General features: G+C 36.8%; 1 protein-coding gene across 2 annotated transcripts in view; it reads left to right on the forward strand.

The window, feature by feature from the left end:
• The first annotated feature begins 1,120 nt into the window (after positions 1 to 1,120).
• FABP6 (fatty acid binding protein 6) overlaps positions 1,121 to 15,210 on the forward strand; it is a 44,031-nt gene continuing 29,941 nt past the window's right edge. For both annotated transcript variants that reach the window (XM_026858523.1, XM_026858524.1), the window contains exons 1-2: positions 1,121 to 1,446; positions 1,573 to 1,642. In XM_026858523.1, coding sequence (XP_026714324.1) covers positions 1,612 to 1,642 — 31 coding nt within the window. In that variant the 5' untranslated portion in view covers positions 1,121 to 1,446; positions 1,573 to 1,611. The remainder of the gene's footprint in view (positions 1,447 to 1,572; positions 1,643 to 15,210) is intronic.

The raw sequence follows: 15,210 nt of genomic DNA on the forward strand, positions 1-15,210 counted from the left end.
TGGCGAGGGCGGGAGGGCGGCCCTCCGCGGGGGTAGCTCGCCCTGGAGCGGCACCCCTGCCGCGGAGAGGTCGTCTCTGCCTCCCGGCTTGTTCAGCGCCGCGCCCGCTGCCGCGCCTATGGAGGCGGGGGTGCTGCTGGTCTGTGGCGCTACCTGCCCCTGTGCTGTGGGGGAGAGCGGGCCCCTTCCTGAGGGGAGGGGGGTGAGTGAAGGACAGTGGTGAGCGGTCGCTGGGGAGAGGGAAAATGTAAGGAAGGCAGTGGGCCTGGTGTCTTTTGTGAGGTAAACCGACGCTTCAGAAGATGTATGTAGCATGGTTTAGGTACACCGGATAAAGGTGAAAGGCGCACTGTTGAAAAGGGGAGACAAAGAGTTAACACTTTCCCTTAAGATGTTCTGAATCAGTGATCTTTCTTCCTGTGGGATCAATAGTTGCTACCGTGTGGGCATTTTGCACCACCACCCCCCCTCCCCCGCGTAGGAAATCTTGTATTTTCTAAACAGAAATTAATGAAAAATGAAAGGTTTTAACTCAGTTATGTAAATGATTTTACATTTTGGGAAGCCAGGTCCTTTGTAGAAAGGAGGGATTTGTTAGAAGAATGGATGAGAAAGAAAAGTGGGAGCAACTGGAAACAGAAAGACAAAAGTGATCTTAAAGCATGAATGGTTTTATTCCTCCTGGTTCTATTATGAGAGATACATTGTTCAACACCAAATGAAATTTTCTGAAAAGTAACAAGTCAAATCTGTAAGATTTTCTTTAAAAGTAAAGTATTCATTTTCTTTCATGTTAGTGACATTTATTGGCAGACTTCAAAGTTGCTACCAACCATATGCTTACAATAGAAACAGAGCTACACCCCGGGTTGTCAGGTAAAAAACTTATTTTTATAAAATGGGCATTAAGAACTAACGAAATTTTGCAAGGGGTATGAGGGGAAAAAAAATCCTTGATCAGATTTAAGGCCTGGTGCTACACTTACCTTTTTCCCCTTCATTGTAGGAAAAATGTGCTATATGTAGTTAAAGGACTACAGTAATACAAAGAATTTTTTTTAGTAATAATAAATGAGAACATGAAAAAGATAGCCTTCTGTAACAGTAAAAAAGCTATGTATAACTGTATGCAAGTAAAACATCATCTTCCAAGCTGCTAGCTATAAAATTTTAGGAAGTAATAAAGGCATGATTAACCTACTCTGTTGTCCCAGTCATAGTGGTTTGACTTATGTAACCAACATAAAGACTCCTCCTTTTGTATCTGATAGTGGTTTACTTTGCATGATGAACGTGTTTGCATTACTGGTGGTGTAAAGTGTGTAAGAAACATATGGGAACATCAGGAAGAATAGCCAGACACATTTCTGGAGACATACATTGGAAATAAAAAATTTGCTAAAGATAAAACTGCTTAATAAATTTTTGTATGTTTTACCAGTATCTGTTAAATCAATGGTTTGGTAATGTGGGTGAGTAGAATAGAATATGTTTATTTGGGGAAGGAGTAATAGATACAGAATATTTTTTTTTCTTTTCTTTTTTTTTTTTTTTTTTTTTTTTTTTTCCCAGCAGTCTGTATCACAGAGAAACAGCAGATGGATTCAGCGTATGATCTGTGGCTTAAAAGAAATCAGATTTGGTAAGCTTTTCCAAAACTACCTACCATTAATATTACTTCCAAAACATTTTGAAACAGTTTAGTTAGACCATATTTGTAAAAGATCTGTATTCCATATCCTGAGGCCATAATGCTTTGAAAGATGGCAATTGTCTAGGCACCCCTAAGGCTGAATATGTTCTTTGCCAGAATTCTGGAAAATAATGAGATTTGTGTTGCTACTGAGTTACCTTCATTTCAAAGCTATCCGTGTGCAAGGATTTCAGTTTTAATTCAGATATGAGATTTCAGGAGTTTGTGTATGTTTTCCCAAGGAGAATACAATAGTGGCTCTGGAAGGTTCACAGAAGTAGCAAATGGTTTGTAATGAGTTCTCATGTTGAAGAAGCCATGTATAAAATAAAAGGTTATAGGAGTGGAAGAAGGAATCTGCTGTTCTTTCTGCTCATTATTTTTGTTCTGTGCAATTCTGACAACATATGACATGTAGAAAATGAAAATTTGTTTCCTAGAAACTTTACCTTATTCAGATGAGTCCTAGGACAGATTAAAGAACTATATTAGTGAAGATAGCTCATATGTAACACCAGAACTGTTTTTACATTGCTCTTCTATGCAAAGAATTTCACTGTACTTGGAGGTACTCCAGCTGTATTTCAGCAGTAGACCAAACCATGCACTGCATGCACAGGACTGTTCTGCACATAGAGATATGATCATCTCTTTGAATGCTGTTTTCCTTATTACTGTTTTACACTAGTAGTAATATATTTCTTCATTTCAAGACTAATACTGCGATGAAAATAATGCATCACATTAGCTACAAGGGCTGGCAGGGTACAGGGATATGTGTTTTTAAATTATTTTTTATTTTTTACTCAGGACCCATAGTACTATATTTCAAAATTTTATTAGCACTTGCACTCGGAAGTTTGCAAAAGCAAAGTTGCCACACAGTTCTCATGCCAGAGCTCTCACGGTCCTTACTATAAAACAGTATGGCTTGTGTAGATACTTTATATGGTTGATGATTTTAATTGTACTAGCCGGTCAGTTCAGTTAGCCACAGTTCATTTCTCGGGTGCTGCTGTGCCATGGTATAGAAGGATGGCAGTAAATTCTGAGCCTACAAGAAATTACCAACTAATACAAAGAGATTATTTAGACCTCGAGCTGATGGGACATTAAGATCCAATAGCTCAGCCCAGCAGGCTTTTTGTTATGTTAAGATCAGATTTATGTAGAGGATGGCCGTAAAATGGAAGATTTCCTCTTGCAAAACTTCAGCGAGGTTAATGCTTACTAAAATCCACCTTGTTTTTCAGCAGATGTTGCTTATGGCAGTTACCATTAAAAAGCAATCTGTCAGCTTTTACATCTCCTGGAGTCCCCAGCAATCTGTATGCTAAGCATAGGAAACAAATCGGGGTGTTAACACTCTGAACTGTTTCTTTGCAATAACAGAGCAGTTTAAACTACTGGGGGGGGTGGGTATTAAATAGAATGTAAACAGCTCTTTTGCATGTTAGAGGTGCTATATGTGCTTTCAAAAGAGGTAAATATGGACATTTATATACCACTCTAATGGTCAACAGAAATATGATACCATAGGTAACTCTGAAATGAAAGTATACTAACAGTAGGCCTGTAGATGCAGGATGAAACCTGTAAGTTTAACAAAAAAGTGCTCGCTATATATTTTTTTTTTCCATCCCAAATTCCTTTGATCACCATTTAATTTCTGTTTATTTTAAATCTGGCCTGTAATCTCTTTAGGATAGGGTTTGTGTTTCTGTGGCTGCGTTGCATAGTGATTGGCATAGTTGAGGCCTTGTTTCTGTCCTGGAACACTTAGAAACTGCCAACATAAATTGAATGAAGTTAATGAAACAAATTGCACTAATATACTTTCTTGAGATTAAAATTAGTCTCCATCTATTCAGAAAGTGGCAGAAACGACAGAAATAGAAAGAAGAAACTATGAATTTGAGAGAGAAACTGTTAAAATAGGAGGGAATAAAATTATGAATTTGATGGCAGGAAAAAAGCAAAGCTCTATGAAGATACGTTAGCAGCAGGCTGGGTAGCTGCAGAAGTTGTAGTAAGTTTGGGTTGAGGGAGTGAGCGGATGAGATGCGGTTGCATGATGCCTGTAAGAAGTAGATACGAGTGTGTCTCTATTGTATGCACGGGTATACATGGGTGAAAGAATTGTTTCTGTGTGAGTAAGCTGGAATGCGATAAGGATCTGGGTCTGGCAGACTTGACTGTTTAAAGGCCTGTGCCGCTCAGCGTTAGTGTTACTGATTTGTTCTGTCGTGACCCAAATGTATTATTGCAGTGACCGAACTGAATAGAAAATCTTGAACTCTGTGAGTAGTCACAGCATGTATGTGTGTTTCAGTTAAGAAGTGCATTAGGTTAGGGTGTCTGTAGTTTAAGATGATGTATAGTAGTACATCAGGTTCCATAAAAGTGCATTACCACAGAAGAGCCAACACAAAATGCTATGTTGTATTGGAACAATATACATAAACAGAGTATAATCAGGGTTGCAGTGAAGCCAAAGTGCATGATTACAGCATATCTACAAATACTCAGTTTCCTTGAAGCTAATTTAGCTACCAATAACAGTGAAACTGTGATAGCAGTCTCCAGAAAGGGCTGCACCCTGGTAATTGCCTAGTAGCTAGAATTTGTGGTGTTACTGCTATCCAAGCCAGCTGGGTATGTGTAAGTTCACTTTGTTCACGCTGCAACTGATCTGTCTTAGGGTAGGCATATGTGTTTGGATTTATAGGGAGGTTTGTATTGTTTTGGTAGTATAGTAGATATTTTTCCTAACATCTAGACTGGGGCATGAGAATATTAGATTAGAGGCTTACAATATGAAGTTCTAACAACCTTGCTGAGACTCTGTGACTCCACACATTAAAGGGATTGTGGTTTATATACATAAAAAAGCTCCTGTCTTTGCTGGCTCTTCAGCAGCAACAACAAAGAGAAATAGTGTGTTACAGGAAACATCATACTTTTCTCCCTGCGTCAATCAGAATCGTAGTGGCAGTAGCTTCCTGTGACTGCTATAGTGACAATTTCCTGTGACCCAGAGGAAGGTCTGAGGGTCTCAAAAACCCCCACAAGTCAGGGTTTAGGGACCACAGTTTTATGCTGTGTTAATAAATTCATTTTAACATTGTTCAGTGTTTGTAAGGCATGATCTGGTATTGTGAAATTGTCAAGGCTTTCCTATTTAAAAAGAAAAAGTGTAACCAATGAAAGCCAATGTGTGTAAGCAATGCAGAGGAATATAAGCAAACGAGCAGAAAGTAAAGATTGCGTCTTGATTGTGTGCTGCAGATTTACTGCTTCTATAAGAAGTTGGAAAGTAATGCTCTTGAAACAGTTGTTAATTACATTTAAGCTGTTTTGAAACTTCATTATTATTACAGAAAATTGCTATGGGAGGAGAAAATAATCAGTCATTTCTGTAATGTTTAGTAACTGATTTTTGTAGCCATATGAATGTTAGAGCTCATTGTCTTACATTTATGAATGATTATTAAAAGATTTGTAAAATCTCACTGCATGCACACATGCCCCAGAAGTCTACCCTGCAATTTGAAAAGTTAATTATATGCAAAATTTCTTGTGAACAAGAGATGAAGCCAATGATTGGGGCTTTACCTAATGTCTGTATGAAGAATTGATTTAAATCAATTACCATAGTTGGGGTTGCTTAAAAAAAATTGCAACTAGAAGTGAGCCCTTGAGGTAGGGCACTGGCATTAGCTCACTGCTGACATGTATCACATTTTATAATTTTAAAGAAACGTGAGTCTGAAACTGCTTTGTGTCTTATTTTGTAATCTGTCTGATTTCTGCTATCTTTTGGAATTTGTGTATCTGTAAGTAACTGGTGATATCCACGTTGTATCTCCACAAATTTTTCCATTCAGATAAAATAGCTTTGGAGGTGCAAAAATTGCTAATACTATTATTGTTTCATATTTTGGCAGCTAAAACCTTATCTCTAGTTTTGCATGCATACATTATAACTGTGTTTTAATAAAGGATCTTTCATTATTTTTGTATAAATAAAATAAATTCGTCATGCACTAAGACTAGGTCTATTGTATCTCTCAAACTGTGACCATTGTTATTAAATGATTAATTTATTGATTATAACTAATTCTTAGCAGTTCAAATGCCAATCCTTTTCTCACACATACATGGTAGTCCTCTTCCACAGTTACTTATTATCAGTATTAAAAGTTGTGGATGTGGAATTAATTAATTAATTTATATGATACAATTTCGTACTGCTCAGCTAGATCAATTTTGTTGAGTCTTGGAGACTCAGTAAATCAAAATTAGTTTAAAATGTGACCAAGACGTCAAAGAGCAAATTTTGCAGGGTATGCTTTTCAAAAGTATTGTCAGGACAAATCAGCCTTCATAGTGCTGTGAGCCAGAGATATATCTATATCTGTGTACCTACAAGAGGCTGTTGGGCTGAGACACCACTCTGTCAGCACATGAGCTGCCTTCTGTCTGAGTCAGGTATGAAATACTCCAGGTCCTTCTTGCTGGAGCTACAAACCTTATGATGGCTGACCACTGCTTCATCAAGCATGGCAGGCAGGGAAGTACTTCTTCCATTTCCCTGCTCTGACATAGCAGATGGATTCAATCTGGGAGATGCTAATTGGTTAACATGGGCCTAAATGACTAAAAAGGTTCCTTTTCAATAGAGGTTTGGGTATAGAGGAAGATATTTACCCGACCTAATTTAAGTACCCAGATTCAATGGCCAGTTTAGGAGCCCTGATAGTAAAGAAAGGAATCACTCTTAGGACAGTGGTTCAGAAAGGGATGCTAAGCTGGCTCTGGAGTAATCTTAGAAGACCTTCTGACTATACAGGTGCTCCAGTTTCACAGTTCAAACACTGAAGATTATCACCTGTACTGCCATTTTCTCAAGAAGTAAGGAAGGTTCTACAAATGTTAACAAGAGTCTGTTTGGGCAGTAAGTGGCCCATCTATTGAGACACCTAGCTTAATTTATTCTTAATTTTGAGTGCTAAGGCTAAGTATTTTTGATAGCATAAAGGCCTTAGGCTCTCTGACTAATTTTGTAGCTAAAGCAATATTTATGTTTTCAGGGCTTACATGAAACATAATACAATTTCTGACCTGATTCAGGAATCAAATTACTTATATACACTCTTTAAACAGACTTGAGTATTACTTACAGAAGTGTTCTTCCTCAACCATTTTTGATTAATTTTCCTTCATGGTTTTAGGAGAGTTTAATTTTCCTGCTCTAAAAGAATGTGGTTTACATTTTCCATATTTTGCAAAGAGCAGAACTGTAGCTAGTGTATTCTGTTTGGATGACTCTTAGTGCCAAGAGCAGCACACCTGGGGGCTGTGTTACTGAATTTAAGATATAGGGAAACTGAAAACTGGTTTTCTTCAGATTTTTTTTCTTTCTGCCTATTTAAAGATTTGCCTATGTATGATTTGTAGTGAACAAAATAGGATATGTTTTTAGTCAAGTTTTAAATTATCTTTTAGCCAGACTCTCACAGTCTTTTAGCATAAATAAAAGGTTGTATAAAAAAATCTAATGTAAAGGAAACCATTTCCTTCAAGTTGTCTATACAGTGTTCTCTGCTGTGGGAATCCAAGTCTTTGTATATTTGGATAGTCAATTATTTCTAATTTGTGACATAATAATGTACATATTTTAATTTTTCTGATTTGTTCTAAATATTTGTATATGTTCCTTTCTACCATATCTGGCTGCTGCTTTTGGACCTTGATTCACATATCCTTGCACAATTGTGGATTTCTGCAAGTAAAAACTTACATTTCAGTTTCAAGATGATGAATTTATAGGAAAGTCGTGCATGTTCTCAAAGTGTTTAAATATTTCTAATCAAGCTCTCTAGGTTTGATGGAAAAGCAACCTTTTCTTGCCAGGCATTTAGTTGTGTCTTATGTAGACATTTAGTTGTGATATTCTGCTGTAGTTCTTAAGATTTCTTTCTCTTTAGGTATAACTAACTGCTCTAAAGCACAGTCATGGCCTTCAGAGTCCTTGCAGAAAGCTTGATTTAGCAGAGAGATTGTTTAGTTTTGTCTCCCATGTTAATTTAAGAATTTACACTGTCAGTCTTTTAAAGATCTCCCCTGTGGCTGTTAAATTCTATCTTCTTTCTTTCTTAATGATCTGTAATGATACCACCTTCTAATACATTCTACTAGTAATTAGTTAATAGATACCTGTTCTGTATTCTCTAAATCTTTACCCTTTCAACTGTAGACTGAAGAGAAAACTTTCTGACTATGTTTTTTCATTACTAATGTATAGGTTTTGCAGTGAAGTTTATGGCACCATTGAGATATAGTTCTGCCATGGCAAGAAGGACTGGGCCTCACCTGAATTTCAGTAGGAGATCCCAACAAAACACTCAAGTGATTTACTAATTGAATCAGTAAGTCTTTCCCTGAATCAGTGCTAAATCAGCATCCTACACTGAGTAATGGCTCACACAACAGAAGAGTTTGCTCACAGAAACTGTTACAGAACAATTCCTGTTATGGATACTCTGTTCTGATTGAATAAGGCTTTCCAAAGCGAGGCCTTGGCATCCAACTTGTAATTTTTGTAGTGTGACTATGCTTTACAGATACCCTCGCTGCTGTGGCATAATCTCTTCAAGCTGCCTTAGCACCAGTAGAAATGCTTTTGATGCTTATTGGTGCCAGACCTGACAGTGTGGAGAGTCCTGGGGTTGTGCGAGTTCTAATTGCTAACTGAGTTATTTCTTTTACTTTGCATAGCAGAAGAAACAACTCCAGGATTTGTTGTAAGGGCCAGTCATCACTAATACTAGTATCTTATGTAGCCTTTTAGCTTGAGATTTCATCCTTTGAATATCTGTGAAACTGAAGATCTGCACTAGGACTAAACTCACTTTTGTGTCTCTGTATTTTTAAAGTAATTGTCCAAGAATGGAGAAAATTATTCCTTCAAGGATGCCTTTCCAGAATAGGGATTGAGGAATAGCCCAGTGTTTCAAGTCTTTGACTTGAAATGCAGAACAAGCAGTTAAAGTTCTTCTGGTACTGTTCCTAAGAGTTAGGATATTAGTCTTGATGACTTAGATATTTTCTTTTCTGTGGTGGTGTGGTGTGGTTTGTGTGTTGGGGTTTTTGGTTTGGTTTTGTTTTTTTTTTTTTTTCCCTGTTAAATTGAATGCAGTAACCTTAGATTGTGGTTGAAATGTGTTAAGTTTTGCTCTGGAACAGGGTTGGGTTTTAATGACTTTCCCATCTGACACAGGTTTAGAAGCTTCTTTTTGCCTTCAGTTCCCTGCCATCATGCCTCTTTTATCTTATGACAGGTACTGCATTAAGTCATGGTAATGATGTTTTTTAGAATCACTAGGATACTTCTGATTCACACAGAGATTAATTTGTAAAAATGGCAGGTTCTGCAAGATTTGATGTCGCTTTATACCTCGAGCCATATAAACCGGCTTCTTAGGATCTATGTCTTACTTCCTTAGCTCCTGAGTTCCAGTCAAGAATGTCTAATGTAATGAATTCTGTGTGTTATGCATGGACATTTAGGTATTCTTTAGAATGAAAAGTGCTGTTTGTAACTAAGATTGTGTAAGAATTTACATTCTAAGCTCTAGTTTTCTCTCATTATTTTGGGATACCTATGGGAGAGATTTCTAGATTTCTGTCTGAAAAGTATTGAGGGGATAAATGGAAATGAAAGAATGGTTCATTTATCAAAAGCCAAACACTCTGTAGTTCTGTCTTAGTCATTCCAGTTGGCAAAATAAAATTGCAGTGCGATTAAATCACCACAAAATGTATTTTAAGTAATGTAATGTATCTTATGAGTACTTGGTATGTAAGTGAGTTTCAGAATATCTCCTCGGAATGGAGAAATTTGTATGGCTAAAGGTGTGAAAAATGAGAGATATGGTACTGAAAAGTGCAGCAGGTACTTCAACACTCTAAACAAATACATAGTAAGGGACAAAAGATGTGTGTGCAGACTTACTTTGGGCTTTGCCTGACTCTTCTATTCTGACCCATGTACCTACTTGGTTTTTTGCTTTTAAATTAAGTTACAAATACAATTGTTTTATCTATGAATACATCAACTTGATCCATTAATTTCTGTTGTCTCCTTTATTTAAGAATACTGTTTGTGGGAAAGCTCTTTGGCATGTTTATGGCTAATAAACAAGGCAACAAGTATGAGTAGATATGTGGCAGGAATAATGTTTAATATTAATTTAAAATTTTAGAAATATGAAAGATGAGATTTTTAAAGTCTTATATAAAGAGGACAGCAAGAAAATGCAGTATACATATATTTCCTGGAAATTTCCAAGTAAACCAAATCTTTCAATAGTTTATTAACAGTTTATAGGTTTGGTTGTCTCTATCAGATCATATCCAGTTTGATTTTTCTTATGGGATGACCACAACAACTGTATTTCTTTGCACCACAAAATGGGAGCTGGAAGTATTGGGCAGCACCTTTGAAAATCATATTTACTGGTTGTCACCTGTGTTTTTGAGAAAGAAATTGTACTGAATGTCAGGGTACCTGGAAAAAGCAAAAATCCAATAATAGTTAGTATGTGGCTGAAACATTAGACTTAGAACTAAAGTACTAAATCTTATTATTTAACAGAAGGTTCTGCACATTATTATACTAATCTTGTTTTTAAATATCTGACATCATAGCTGTTACTTAGGATTCTTCCCTGAGTATTTTGGTTTAATATTAGTTGTTTGCAGCGTGTTGATTAGACGTTAATTCTTTGTTGCTGAAGATGTCTATGGTGCTACTGTTAAAGAAATATCTAGGAGATTTACTGTCCTTTTGAAATACACAGTCCATCTATATTCAAGTTTGTGTTCAATGAAATAGTAAAGGGGCAAAGATAGGGACAAAATGTGTCCTATTTGGATAAGGTAGCCAGAACTGTTACTTACAAGTTGGATTCCATTTGATTTTGTGAGAAAATAATCAATCAGTCAGTTACTTAATGTTGCATACATGTTGGGGAGGGAAATTACTCCTGTGGAAGTGGAAAGAAAACGTTTTCAAAAGGACATAACTGTCATTTTGTTTTTCTTTTTTAGATGATGTAAGACTGAGTATTGAAGAAATTTTCTTTTGTATTACGACCGAACTAAAGGGAGAAAAACCCACCTTGATAAGCAAATTGAAAAGAAGATTGAGAATTTTACTTGCCCCTTTTGATTTCCATTTCTTTCTTATACTAAACCCATATACTACCTAATTCATTTGGGACCTGTAAATTAACTTGTAAATTATGTGGACATACATTTTAAGTAACACTGCTTTAATACATTGCCCAGTGTAACCCAAGTTACTGTAGCAGCCAATATGACTCCACTCCAAGGGTGAGGTAGAACACTCTTACTTTAAACATTGTTCCTCTTCTACAACAGAAAGTCCTTTTACAAGTCCTAACAAGGTGGTGTATTTTGCTGTTGTGTAAGCTATTATTATTAATTTTGTGACAGAGAAGGATTGAGACCCAATCCCTCATGCAGTGGTTCAGCTGACTAGTTGCAATCTAAAAACTGCTGGAAGTTTTGTGTTTGATCATAACCATTTTTAAATGATTTTGTTTTGGAAGGGACCAAACTGCACTACATGAAAGTACTGTTGAAAAGTTTCTCAGGATTTTCAGTGCCATTCCTAAACCTTTCCCCAAAAATACTTTTGGTGTTGAACACATGCGTTGCTGTGTATAGTATTATGTAGTTAGTGTAAAATACATGAACGTTTACCTTTAAATTGTATGCAATGTGCTTTACCAAATGAAACAGGATACACCTTCCTTTAAAGATGAGTGTTGGTTTTTTAATTACTTTAAAAACAAATTAATAAATTCTCTAATTATTTCCCCTTCATAAATGTTAGTGCATTGGGTACAGAGCAGATAAGAAACATTTTGTCCCTCTGTTAAAGCACTGACATCAAAATACAAAATATATTATAAGGTGTGATGGACAAACTCCTCTTTCCTTCAGGATAGGAATTAAACCCATTTACTAGAATGTCTTTGTAGGCATTTAGGGCCTTTGAAAACAGACCTTAAATCAATTGGTGGAAATCCTCAATGTCCAAAGCAAATGGTAATTTTGAAAATTTAGAACTGTATTTCCTCCATAGTCACATGGCAGATCATGGACAGTGGTGTAAACAGCACCATGTTCCTGTAACTGCTAGAAGCAGCAGCTCAGCAGGCCTAAAAGTACCTCCCTTACACTGATCACTTCAGGTCCAGTCTGCTGAGCATTGAAGACCCAGGTCGTTTCTGACAATTAAATGAAATCCTTTCATTTCTGCAGTTGTACCTCTTCCTTATTAATAGCTCTTATTTCATCTAGGCTTTTGTTCTATCTTGTTCCTTTTGTCATATATATTTCTCTTAGCCATGTATGAATAATATACAGGAAAATCATTGAAGATAACCTTTTTCTAAATGAAAATAATTTGACCAAGGTCTCTCAAGTGTATTTAGTTCTTCTGCTTAATTCTTGAGCTGTTTATTCACACTGTCCCTTTAATACAATTCTTTTCTAATTTTTAGTCCTATTAGTAATTATCTTTCCTCCTTTAAATATTGCATTAAGCTGGCAATGAAATTGCTTGATACAATCACTGGCTCTTAAAGTGCTTTACAGAACATTGACTTACATAATCTACATTCTTTCAAAGAGAGAGAGAAAGAAGGAGGGAAGAGTAGGATTATTGTCTTTAACATTTGATTCACTCTGCCACACTGACCTGTCCACTAGTCTTCAGTTAGAGCTAAGATCAAAGCAAAATGATCAGTGGGTACCTGCAGTAGCATCAGCGCAGGAAAATTTTACATGCGAGTGGAAAATTTTACATGGGAGTATGTGTCTCATGATGGACCTGAATTCAGCCTAGAACTGTTTATCATAGACCAAGATTATGAACAGTGCATGATTACAGAAAATGAGTTGAAGATTACCATCTATTTCTTTTAAGATAACTGCATCTGAAAAGGTGCCTCTTCTTCAGGGTACAGAGCTGGTCAGTAGGTGACTGTTGACAGAACATGTCTATATAGGCGTGCCCATATGCTGTTTCATTAGCTTAGCCTATGTTAATTAAGGGCCTTGCAGGGGGACAGCTCATTTCCTGCAAAGGCAGTTCTATATTAAGGTGTCTAAAAGGCTGTAGATTGACATTTTTTTATGCCTGACCATTGTCCAGTTCAGGAAAGCAGGACAAACATGCAGCTGCATCCACCTCAATGTATGGACAGGTCCACAGATCCTCTGTGGCAATCCTCTAGCAGGGAGAAACTATCTTGCATTTATGTAATGCTGTAAAGAAACTTATTTTGTGGATGTACAGATGATTTGCTTTGTGGGACTGTGAAATTAGAATATTTTATCAGATCATAAATGCACAAGAGATAGAATTATAGATACATGCATGCTCTTTAGGATAAGATTCCTGTTACTATGAGTTGACTTACCACAGCAGTGAGTTCAGTATAAATAGATATGTGAGCTGTCATACTGTAAAGTTGTTCCCAACAGTATGAACTCCCAAACCCTCTTCTGGAAAATATTCTGGAAATCATTTCTCGCTTGATTCAAGACACCTCTTGGTTACTGCAGCGTCTTTATAAGAAATAGCTTATGTGTGTAGCGTTTCAAAAATTGAAAGAACAAAAAAATGCCCGAGGCAGGACTGCAATTTGAAGTATAAGAGCCTGCTGGGGATTCTATTTCCCAGTTTTGTTTGTTTTTTCTGACCTGTTCCCTTGTCCCTTTATTTTTAGCAACATGCTAACTAGTTAATATTACCACTATTTGAATGAGAAGAAACTTATGCACCAGTCTTTGTTTTATCTGTAAAATTGTTCCTGAGTTTTGTGTTTTCTGCAGTATTTTCTCTGTACTTGTATATGAATTAAATGAACTTTACTAGCTCTTGTTTTCCATGGAAGCACATGACACAAACAGGCAGCAGCATTGCTCTCTTCCTGTATGGCACTTGTCCCTTGAGATCAAGGGCTGCTCCACAAAGGCATTTCACTCTCATTTGACACAAGCTGTCAAACAGGGGTACAGAGATGGAAACCTGTATTTGGGCAGTATTTTGCCCAAGGTTGGAGTTTTTTGGTTGGTTTGTTTATTTTTTAATTGTCCTTCTGATTAAAGTACTTTCAAAAACGCACAGACAGCAAAGGTACATGAAGATCTCTTTATATGTTTACATGGAACACAAAACAGTTGGGCCCAACCCTGGTTGCAACCTTTACCTGCCACTGTAATGCAAATAACTGTGCAGCTTTTTGTGCGGTACCAGGAGGACTATTTGTATCACACAGAAATGTGTTGCATTTTATCCTCCAGCTCATATTATAACTACAGTGTTGTTGCTATCCTGATCCCTGCCTGCCTCCATGCAAAAATACCCATCTCAAATGCATGGCTATATTGTTCAAGAATTAGTTGGTTTGGCATGGGTTGTGGGTTGAAATGCATATGTTACTGACATGTCTGTGATGTGATGGTGACATTAGCACTGGAGTTAGGGTAAATTGTGAGGCCTAAACTCAAGTATAGCTAAGTTAGCATGATAATTAATTTAGAATTTCTCACAGAAGTCTTCTGAGCAAATTACAAAAGTCTCTTTTGTCTTAAATAACATGTCAAAGCAACTCTTTTGTTCTTTGGTTGTGGAAACACAGTAGTGTTTCTGAAGCTCTTCTACATCTGTAGACAAGCTCTGTTGACTCCAAGATCAAATTAACTTACAGCTGTTGAGGTGTGGCTTTTCCTTACCTGTGGTGCCTTGGAGATAAGTCTCATGTCAAATAGGAATAACAGGAATGGTAAAATACTGACCTTAATTACTTACAGAACTGGAATCCTACATAGTCTGTTCTTATTGAGGTTTTTGTGCTGACAGAGCTTAAGAAGATGGAACAATAGAGGAAATAGAATTGACTAGTAATCATTTGGAAGCCATTGTACTTCCTGAGCTGAAGCAAGCAGCTGCCAGCACCTCTCTGACACTGTGTCCTTCTCTTTGTCTATTTGTAGCCTCAGCTTTGCTGGCTGTGAATTATGGACTATAAGTTTTCGTTCACTGAAGTGTAATGTGGTTTAATTACAGTGAATGCTTAAAAACAACTTGAGAATGAAAAGTGCTGTGTAAGTGCTGAATGTTATCCTTGACAAAGACACAGTAACCAGGTAGTTAAGTCTTCCAGATGCATCCAGTTATCCCATAAATTACAAATTAATTTCTCTCCTTAGGCTATTGACAGATTTGGCTTTCTTGCTAATTGGTTTACCTGACCAATTGGATGTATTTCAGTAAAATGACTGGTGGAGGCTAGATCTTGCCTTAAATGCAACAATTATATATGGGTTGGCTACAAATCAGAGGTAAACACTGCAGTAAGGTCAACAAAATGGAGCAAATTTGTATTGGGATTTTCTAGGTAGATTTTAAAAGT

This window comes from Athene cunicularia (genome assembly GCF_003259725.1).
Source record: "Athene cunicularia isolate RWA chromosome 13 unlocalized genomic scaffold, athCun1 chr13_part1, whole genome shotgun sequence".
Taxonomy (NCBI): domain Eukaryota; kingdom Metazoa; phylum Chordata; class Aves; order Strigiformes; family Strigidae; genus Athene; species Athene cunicularia.